Source organism: Strigops habroptila, chromosome 22 (genome assembly GCF_004027225.2).
Source record: "Strigops habroptila isolate Jane chromosome 22, bStrHab1.2.pri, whole genome shotgun sequence".
Lineage (NCBI taxonomy): Eukaryota > Metazoa > Chordata > Aves > Psittaciformes > Psittacidae > Strigops > Strigops habroptila.
Genome location: NC_044298.2, coordinates 2,248,526 through 2,258,756, shown reverse-complemented (window position 1 = coordinate 2,258,756; position 10,231 = coordinate 2,248,526). Strand labels below are relative to the sequence as shown.

The 10,231-nt window shown below is 65.3% G+C and overlaps 2 protein-coding genes across 4 annotated transcripts in view; both read right to left on the bottom strand.

Moving 5' to 3' along the window:
- Positions 1–235: 235 nt before the first annotated feature.
- On the bottom strand, positions 236–4,376 carry PEA15 (proliferation and apoptosis adaptor protein 15). 3 transcript variants are annotated; one of them, XM_030474035.1, is made up of 4 exons: positions 4,081–4,376; positions 2,338–2,511; positions 1,542–1,697; positions 236–1,016 (listed from the first exon to the last, which is right to left on the bottom strand). In XM_030474035.1, exons 2-4 carry the CDS (start codon positions 2,507–2,509, stop codon positions 952–954), a joined length of 393 nt encoding a protein of 130 aa, XP_030329895.1. In that variant the 5' UTR covers positions 2,510–2,511; positions 4,081–4,376; the 3' UTR covers positions 236–951. The 3 variants fall into 3 exon arrangements, with proteins under 3 accessions (XP_030329895.1, XP_030329897.1, XP_030329896.1); XM_030474037.1 differs by having other exon boundaries at positions 237–1,016; positions 2,338–2,533; positions 4,081–4,147; XM_030474036.1 differs by having other exon boundaries at positions 237–1,016; positions 2,338–2,542; positions 4,081–4,145.
- A 1,035-nt stretch (positions 4,377–5,411) lies between these two features.
- Positions 5,412–10,231, bottom strand: part of LOC115602533 (sodium/potassium-transporting ATPase subunit alpha-2) — a 33,997-nt gene continuing 29,177 nt past the window's right edge. Inside the window, exons 2-10 of the mRNA XM_030473713.1 lie at positions 10,165–10,227; positions 9,095–9,263; positions 8,848–9,002; positions 8,648–8,771; positions 7,931–8,076; positions 6,394–6,524; positions 6,210–6,311; positions 6,017–6,108; positions 5,412–5,579 (exon numbers count right to left, since the gene is read on the bottom strand). Coding sequence (XP_030329573.1) covers positions 5,551–5,579; positions 6,017–6,108; positions 6,210–6,311; positions 6,394–6,524; positions 7,931–8,076; positions 8,648–8,771; positions 8,848–9,002; positions 9,095–9,263; positions 10,165–10,227 — 1,011 coding nt within the window. The 3' untranslated portion in view covers positions 5,412–5,550. The remainder of the gene's footprint in view (positions 5,580–6,016; positions 6,109–6,209; positions 6,312–6,393; positions 6,525–7,930; positions 8,077–8,647; positions 8,772–8,847; positions 9,003–9,094; positions 9,264–10,164; positions 10,228–10,231) is intronic.

The following is a 10,231-nucleotide window of genomic DNA, read 5'->3' as shown; positions in this document are numbered from 1 at the left end:
TCCATCCCCAGACCCCCCCCCCATGTCCCCCCTTTATCTCCCTCCATTTATGAGCTTGGGGGGGGGGGGACACACAGGTTTGGGGGGGGGTGAAGCAGGGAAGGGCCCCCCCCCATGGTGGGGGCCACTGTGTCACCATGTGTGTCGCCCCCCCCAGGTCCCGGTTGGGGGGGGGTGTCCCAACCAGCCCCAGTCGGGGGGGGGGGTGTGAAGGGACAATGAGGGGGGGGCGCGGGGGGGGCGGGTTTTAGCTTTTATTAAATAAAATATATTAACATAAACTCTGCAGTGCCCCCCCCGCGCTGCCCCCCCCGGGTTAGTAGCTAGAGCTGACCCCAACCCCCCCAACACACACACACACACACACACTGAGGGGGGGCTGCACCCTGCGCCCCCCCCCTCCCTCCCAGCATAGCACTGGGGGGGCTCCTTCCACCCCCCCCTTCCAATGTCAGTCTATCTGGGCACCCCCCCCTCCCAAAGTGGGGGTTTGGGGGGTCCCCCCCCCGCCCATCACCTGCACCGGGGCTCCCACTGTGCCCCCCCCCATCACCTCCTGCTCCATCCACCTCCAGCCTCCGGGGGGGGTCAATGGGGCCCCCCCCCTCCAAACCTGCTCCTCGCTTCCCTCCCGACCTGCCCCATCCTTCATCCCTGTGTGTGCCCCCCCCCAGAGCCGTGGGGGGGGTCTCGGTGCTGTCACCCCCCCCCCGGGCTCTTCAGCTATGGGGGGGGGGGGGCCGGGGCCAGCTTGGGGGGGGGGCTGGGGGGTCCCCTGGGAATAGCAAAGCGCCCCCCCCCCCCCAACACACACACACAGACCCCCCGGGGGGGGTGTTAAGACTTGGTTAGTGACAGTGGTGCCCCCCCCCCGGGCCGGAGGGTGGCGGGGGGGGCACAGGGGGGGCATGGCCTCCATCCAGCTCCTCCTCCTCCTCCTGCCCCCCCCCCTCAGGCTTTCTTGGGGGGGGGCGCCAGTTTGATGATCTCCTCCTCCGACGGCTGCCGGATGATGTCTGTGGGACACGGGGGTCAGTGGGGAGCCCCCCCCCGGCACCATGGGGGGGCCGGGCACTATTGGGGGTGTCCTTGTCCCTATGGGGGCTCCTTATGTCCATGTGGGGGGGCTCCTGTCCCTAGGGGGTGTCCTTGTCCCCATGGAGGGTCCTTGTCTCCATGGGGGTGTCCCTGTCTCCATGGGATTATCCCTGTCCTCATATAGGTCGCTGTCCCTATGGGATGTCCCTGGCCCCATGGATGTCCCTTGCCCCATGGGGGGTCCCTGTCCTCATGGATGTTCTTGTCCCCATGGGGTAGCCGTGTCCCCATGGATGTTCTTGTCCCCATGGGTTGTCCCTGTCCCCATAGAGGGTCCCTGTCCCTATGGGATGTCCCTGGCTCCATAGGGTGTCCCTGTCCCCATGGGTTGTCCCTGGCTCCATGGGGTGTCCCTGGCCCCTTGGGATGTCCCTGGCTCCATAGGGTGTCCCTGGCCCCATGGGATGTCCCTGGCCCCACATGGGGGGTCCCCGTCCCCTCACCCTTGTACTTCTTGGCGCTGGGGATGCGCGTGAGCTTCGTGTCCACCTCGTCCTCCTCCGAGATCTTGAGCACGTGGGTCCGGTACCGCACGACCGTGGTGAGCAGGTCGGGGCGGCGCGAGATCTCGAAGATGTGCTCCACGTAGGAGAGCGTGTCTGCGGGGACCGGGAACGCCGGGACGCTGGCACCGCGGGGACCGGGAACACCGGGACACGGACGCCGCGGGGACACGGACACGGGTGGGATGGGAGCAGGGGGTGGGACCGGGGCAGGGGACAGGGACTGGAACCAGGAGAGGGGATGCGGACAGGGATGGGGACCCAGACAGGGATGGGACAGGGACTGGGGTGAGGACCTGGACAGGGGGGACCAAGGCTCGGATGGGGCTGGACGCCAGGGCCAGGGGATGAGAGGTGGGGACCAGGACAGGGATCAGGGGACCAAGATGGGCACCAGGAAAGGAGGTGGGACCAGGACAGGGAACAGGGATCAGGGGACCCAGATGGGCACCAGGAAAGGAGGTGGGACCAGGATGGGGATGGGGAGAGGGGACAGAGCAGGATGAGGGCAATGGCCAGTGAGCAGGGGAGGGGATGTGGATGGGATGGAGAATAAGGATGGGACCCCAGGGAGCAGGGACAGAACCGGGAGAGGGATGGGGATGGGGACCCAGGGCAGGGATCAAGGCACGAGAAGAAAGGGAGATGTGACCAGGATGGGGACCGGGATGCGGGCAGTGGCCGGGGCTGGGGAGCAGGGGGAGGATGAGGATGAGGATGGACACGGGGGCCCCACCTGGCCCCAGCTTGCCGTGCTTCTCCAGGAAGCTGAACCAGTGGTGGCTGGTGGCGATGGCCTCGCTCTCCCCGCTCGGGATGTCCTCCTTGCAGGCGGACTTGAGCTGCTCCAGGTCCTCGGCCGTGATGTTCTGGGCCAGTTCCTCCAGGAGGCTGCGGTACTCGGCCATGGCTGCGCCCACCAGCGTCACGAGCTGCCCGGCCTCAGCCCACACACGTATGTGTGTGTGTGTGCCCCCTCAACATGTGTGTGTCCCCAACATGCATGTGTGTGTGTTCCCAACATGCGTGTGTGCCCAACACGCGTGTGTCACCCCCCAACACGCTTCCACGCTCCACTGGCCCATGACTCATGTGATGGTCATGGGATATGACAGGGATGGGGGGCACCTCCCCCCAGCCTCACACCTCCCCATCGGTCTGACTCCCCCTTTTACAGCACCCAGGGGCACCCCCAGGCCCATGGGGGGGGGTGTGTGTGTGTATGTATAAGGGGGGGGTCACCCTATCTCCTGTTGCTCTTCTGTCACCATGGCAACCGCTGCCACCCACCCTAGGGATGCGGTTGCCGTGGCGATCGCAGCATCCCGCTGCCCCGTAGTGACACCCGTGGGTGCTATGGGGGCGTGTGTGTATGGTGGGGAGGGGGCACCCCAAGAGGGACACACATGGAAGTGGGGTGGGGGGGACGACAGAGGACACACGGACACATGGACACACGGACACAGACACGTGCACGCATGCGCACCCCCCCCCACCCATAAACACCCCCCCCCGGCACCCGCACGTGCGCACACGCGTGCACCACGCTCACACTCACACTCACATGTGACCCCCCCCTTGCTCCCCCCCACCCCGAGCGTGTCCGGCCCCTTTAAGGCCGCCGATGACTCAGCCCTTGGCCCGGACGTCGGGTCCTTCCGGGAGGGGGGGGACCGGGAGGGGGGGGGGATGAGGATGGGGGATGGGCCCCCCCCCGCCGTGGCCGCGTGCCCGTTCCCAGGCTCCAAGGGGGGGATGGGGGATGCCCAACCCCCCCCCCGTGGGACACCCCCCACCCCATTCACTCTTCCCATGCAAATCGCCTCATGAATATTCATCGAGGGGCGGGGCCTCGCGGGGCCCTTTCATAGGAGAGGGTGGGGGGCGATTAATCCCCCCCCGTGTTGTGGTGGCGATAACGGGACGCGATTAATCCCACCCCCCCCCCCCCAAATCCCCCCCTATCGGGACAAGGAGCCTTTGTGTGGCCCCCGCGACACCGAGTCCCGGCCCCACGGAAGGGGGGGACACACACTCACGACACCCCCCCCCGTGTGTCCCCTCCCAGCAGCATCCCGCATCTGGGGCACATCTGGGGCCCCCCCACCTCAGTTTCCCCCCCCGCGGGTCGTGGGGGGGGGTCCCCCCGTGTCATGCGTGGCCCGGGTGGGGACCGGCACCGGGTGGCACCGGGTGGAGCGCGGCCCCCCCCGCGCTGCGGGTCACGGGTTCGAGTCCCGGCGCCGCTGGAAAAGGGAAGTGGGAGCGGGGGGGGATCGCGGCGGGGGGGGCTTTTAACGGCGGGGCGTGTGTGTGAGTTAGTACCGGAGTGGGGTTAATACCGCGGGACCGGGATCGGGACCGGGACCGGATGGAGGCGGCGGCCGCCGTCTCCATCTCCATCCGGCCGCGGTTCCGCTCCCGGTGTCTGGTCCCGGCGCCCGGCGGGACCCCCCCGTACCCCCCTCCATGCACTCACCGGCCGGTTGTGGCGGTGCCGGTGCCGTTGCAGCCGCTCGGTCGCTCTCGGTGCTGCCGCTCTGAGCAGCGGGGCGGGGCTTAACGGGGTGGGGCCCGGGTGATGGGCGGGGCTTAACGGGGCGTGGCCAAGGGGGCAGGGCTTGGAAAGGGCGGTGGGAAAAGGGGGGCCGGGACGGGGTGAGCCCTTGCACGGGGATCGTGCACGAGGGGTCTCCTATGGGGGCTCTTGCACGAGGGCTCTTGCATGAGGATTTCACACAAGGGCTCTCGCCCGCGCCTCTGGGGGGGTCTCCAGTGCCCCCCAAATCCCCTCCCAAGTGACACAGCCGCTGCTTTGGGGACTTCGATGGCACCCACAGGGATGGGGCCAGCGGAGCCACCCTCATCCTCATGCGCCCACCCAGGTCTCAAACGTGGGTTTGAGCTTATGCACCCCCAAAACAGCCCCCCCGAACCTCCCTGCGCTCGGTGGGGAGCTCAGATGGGGGTGAAGGGGGGGAGTGGGGAGGGACCCCCCCCCTCCAGCGGGATTGAGGCCGCGGGGGTGTTGATCCGGTGGGATTAAGGCTGCGGGAACATCCCGGCAGAGCCGGAGCCTCCCCCCGGCCCCCCCGCGGCTGAGCCCGCGCCAGGTCCTGTCACCCCCGGGGGGGTTCAAGGGGTCCCCCCCATCCCCTCGGGAATCCCCATCCCGGGGCTGCGGCTGCCCTGGACAGCCCCATGGCAACCACCTCCCCATGGCAACGTGTCCCCATGGCAACGACCTCCCCATGGCAACGTGTCCCCATGGCAACGACCTCTCCATGGCAACCACCTCCCCATGGCAACCACCTCCCCATGGCAACCTGCCCCCATAGCAACGACCTCCCCATGGCAACTGCCTCCCCATGGCAACCATCTCCCATGGCAACGGCCTTGCCATGGCAACCACTTCCCCGTGGCAACCTGTCCCCATAGCAACGACCTTGCCATGGCAACCACCTCCCCATGGCAACCGCCTCCCCAGTGCCATTCGGGTGCAGTCACCCATCCCACCAGTGTCCCCCAGTCCCCACCAGTGTCCCCACCATGGGATGGACACACAGACACAAGGATGAGGATGGACACCCCGCCCCCTAGCCTCGGGGGGGCCCTCAGGGGGTGCTGGGTCCCCACACTCAGAGGTAGGGTGCTCCATGGGGAGACATGGGAGAGCATCAGGTAACAAGTGGGGGTCATGGGCTGTTGGGGAACACAGAGGACATGGGGGGACATGGAGGAATGGGGGGGTCAGCCAGGCTCCATCCTCCCCATACCCCCTAATCCCCCCCAAGCACAGACGAGGGCACGAAGGGGTTAAACTCTTTTATTGCTCTGAAGTGGGGGGGGGAGCTGGGTGCCCCGTGGGGGGGAGCAGAGGGTGCCCCCCCACCCCACGCCCGGGGTTAGTTTGGGGGTGCAGGGGGGTGATGGGGGGGGCCACAGCCTCTTAGTAGTAGGTCTCCTTCTCCACCCAGCCTGCAATGAGGAGGGCGTCAGGGGGGGCAGAGGGGTGCCCCCCACCTTTGGGTGATCCCCACCCCTCTGTCACTCCCCTTGTCCCACGGGGCCCCCCACTTCCCTGCACCCCCCTTCACCCCCCAACCCCTTTGTGCTCTCCCCATGCTTATAGGGTGCCCCCACTTCCCTGAGTGCCCCCATGTGGGTCCCCTAAGACACTCTCCCTGGTACCCCCTAAGACGCCCCCATCCCTGAGGGTACTTTGGGGGGGGCACCATCTGCTTTGGTGGGGCTGTGCCAGTGTTGGGGTGTGTTGAGCACTTGGGGGGAGGAGGCTCAAAAGGGGGGATTTGGGGGCCGGATCCCAAAGGAAGGGGGCAGAGATCCAAGGGGGGGTGTTTGGGGTCCATGGCGGGGTTTGGGGGTCCATGGGGGGTTTGGGGGTCCCCACTCACCGCCGGGGTACCGGCGCAGGATGAGCTTCCGCACTTCATCATAGGCGAAGATGAGGAGGCTGTAGGGGAAGGCGCAGAACCACCAAGTGACCCTGAATGGGAAAGGGGGGAGGTTACAAGGGGTTAGTTACAATGGGGGGGGGGGGGGCCACCCATGGGTGCGGGTCCCCGGGTCCCCCCGTTCCCGGCTCACTTGAGGGGGTACATGCGCAGGGCCACCCCCATGCCGGGGCAGTAGGACAGGAACGCGGCCAGCGCCGTCTCCTCCAGCAGCCCGAAGATGAGGATCTTGTTCCTGGGGGTGCAGAGAGCAGCGGGTGGGTGTGGGGGCACCCATGGGTGCTGCTGGGGTGGGGGGGTGAGGGGGGAGCACCCACTTCATGCCCTGCTGGAAGACGGAGTTGCGGCGGGTCTTGCAGATGATGAGGTCGGCCCATTGCACCACCACGATGCTGGCGAAGAAGGCGGTGTGGCACGTGAACTCCACCACCTTGCGCTGCTCGTACGTCTGCGGGCACCGGCACGGGCATGGGCATGGGGCACGGACATGGGACATGGGACACAGGACATGGGACATGGACACGGACATGGGACATGGGCATGGGACATGGGACATGGACATGGGACACGGATATGGGACATGGACATGGGACATGGGACATGGACATGGGACATGGACATGGGACACGGATATGGGACATGGACACGGGACATGGACACGGGACACGGGACATGGACATGGGACATGGACACGGGACATGGACATGGGACACAGGACATGGGGCACGGACATGGGACATGGACATGGGACACAGGACATGGGGCACGGACATGGGACATGGACATGGGACATGGGACACAGGACATGGGACACGGACATGGGACGTGGGGACATGGACATGGGACACAGGAAATGGGACATGGACAGGGGACATGGACATGGGACATAGACATGGGACATGGGACACAGACATCGGACATAGGGACATGGACATAGAACACGGGACACAGGACATGGGACATGGACACAGGACGTGGGACATGGGATATGGACACGGACATGGGACATGGACACGGGCATGGGACATGGGACATGGACATGGGGGCATGGGACATGGGACATGGACACAGACACAGGACATGGGACATGGACACAGCCATGGGGACACAGCCATGGGCACGGAACATGGGACATGGGTCATGGCCATGGGGACATGGACACAGACATGGGGACATGGTCATGGGCACGAGGCATGGACATGGGGACATGGACACGGGCACGGAACATGGGACATGGGATACGGGACACGGACATAGCCATGGGGACATGGACACAGACATGGGGACATGGACATGGACACGGAACATGGGACATGGGGACATAAACATGGGACATGGGACACAGCCACAGCCATGGGGACATGGACACGGTCATGGACACAGGACACGCACATGGACATGGGACACGGTCAGTGCACCGAGTGTGCACCACGGCTTGCACACCAGAGCACACCAGGGCAGCCATGAGCCTGGGCACGAGGAAGCGTGCAAGAGGACGTGGGACACGTGTGTATGCCCCACATGTGTGTATGCCCCACATGTGTGCACACCCACATGTGTGCACACCCACATGTGTGCACGCTCCTGTATGTGTGCCCCCTTGTGCGCACGTGAACCCCATGACGTGACCCCCGTGCGTGTGACCCCCATGGGGTGTGCACACACCACCTTTGCACGAGCACACACACACGTGCGCACACACGGGCAGGGGACAGGCCACGTGCAAACACCCCCCCACGCGTGTGCACGCTCGTGCAAAGCCTTTGCACGAGGGGAGAGGGATGGAGACACATAGATGAGGACACGGGGGGTGCAAGAACACGGGGGGCCAAGGGCCGTGCAGGGGCCACGCACCCACTCCTGGCCATAGGAGTCCTCCAGGTCGTTGGTGGAGCGGTCGTCCCAGGCCAGGCGGATCCCCAGCAGCGTTCCCGGCAGGAAGCCGTTCTCCGCCAGGATCACGAAGTAGGTGAAGAACCCGCCCAGGGCCTGGATCATCCCTGTGGGAGCAGCGGGATCAGGGAACGGCACCTCAGGATCAGGGGACGGCATCGCCACCTTGGGATGGGGCATTGAAACCCTGGGCTCAGCACCCCAGGGCTGGGGGTTAGAAGCCTGGGATTGAGGATTGGCACCCCCGGGTCAGGGATCAGCACCCTGGGATCAGGGATTGGCACCCCAGGAGTGGCACCCTGGGGTTAGGGATCAGCACCCTGGCATTGGCACCCTGGGATTGGGGATTGGCACCCTGAGATGAGGGATAAGCAGCTTGGGATCACTATTGGGTGCCCTGGTGTCACCAGTGGGTGCTGTGGTGCCTCTCACTGATCTGCCCGTAGCACCCATGGGTGCCCATCATTGATCTGCCTGTAGCACCCATGGGTGCCCCTCACTGATCTGCCTGTAGGCCTATGGGTGCCCCTCACCGATGTGCCTGTAGCACCCATGGGTGCCCATCATCAATATGCCCATAGCACCCATGGGTGCCTCTCACCGATCTGCCCATAGCGCCCATGGGTGCCTCTCACCAACCTGCCCGTAGCACCCATAGCACCCATGGGTGCCCCTCACCGATCTGCCCGTAGGCCATGCTGATCAGCCGCTCATTCACCAGCTTGTCCGTGCGCGGGTTCCGCGGCTGCCGCTTCATGATGTCGCTCTCGGCCGCCTCATAGGCCAAGGAGATGGCGGGGACCTGGGGGGGACATTGTCACCCTGTCACCCCCCATCACCCCCATCACCCCCTGTGCCCCCCGTCCCCCCGTGCCCACCATGTCGGTGCCCAGGTCGATGCAGAGGATGGTGACGGTGCCCAGGGGCAGCGGGATGTTGGCGATGATGAAGAGCAGGAAGGGGGTGATCTCGGGGATGTTGCTGGTCAGGGTGTAGGCGATGGACTTCTTCAGGTTGTCAAAGATCAGGCGGCCTGAGGGCACGGGGATGGTCACCGGTGGTGTTCCCCCCATCCCAAACATCCCCTTTATCCCATAGGGATGTCCCTATGGATCCCACGCGGACCTTCCTCCACGCCGGTGACGATGGAGGCGAAGTTGTCATCCAGGAGGATCATGTCGGCCGCCTGCTTGGAGACGTCGGAGCCGGCGATGCCCATGGCGATGCCGATGTCGGCCTTCTTCAGCGCCGGCGAGTCGTTCACCCCGTCCCCGGTCACCGCCACGATGGCGCCCTGGGGACACGGGGCAGGAGGGTGAGGGGGGACCCCGTGGTGGGGGGGACACGGGGACATGGGGACCATCCACATCGTGATGGTGCCCTGGGGATAGGGGGGATCAGGCACTGCGGGGATGGGGCATGGGCACACTACAGGGCATGGGGACACCACAGGGACACCATGGGGCCACCACAGGGACACCATGGGGCATGGGGATGGTGGAAACCATGGGGATGGGGACACAGTGGAGATGAGGACACCATGGGGATGGTGGAAACCATGGGGATGGGGACACAGTGGGGATGAGGACACCATGGGGATGGTGGAAACCATGGGGATGGGGACACCGTGAGGATGGGGACACAGTGGGGATGGAAACAAAATGGAGACACCATGGGCATGGAAACACTGTGGGGCATGGGGACACTATGGGGCACTACAGGGCATGGGGATGGTGGAAACCATGGGGCATGGGGACACAGTAGGGATGGGGCCATCATGGAGACATCATGGGGTGCCACAGGGTATAGGGACATTGTGGAACATAGGGATGGGGACATTGTGGGATAGAGGGTGGGGACATCATGGGACATAGGGTGGGGACATCAGTGGACACAGGGACGGGGGCATCAGGGGGCATGGGATTGAGACATTGGGGGACGCAGGGATGGGGGCATCAGTGGACCTGGGATGGGGACATCAGTGGATGTGGGATGGGGACATTGGGGGACATGGGATGGGGACATCATGGGACACGGGATGAGGACATCGTGGGACATGGGATGGGGGCATCAGTAGACCTGGGATGGGGACATCAGTGGATGTGGGATGGGGACATTGGGGGACATGGGATGGGGACATCACGGGACACGGGATGAGGACATTGTGGGACATGGGATGAGGCCACGGGGGGGACCTGTCTCTGGCAGCCCTCCACGATGATGAGCTTCTGCTGCGGGGACGTGCGGGCGAAGACGATCTCC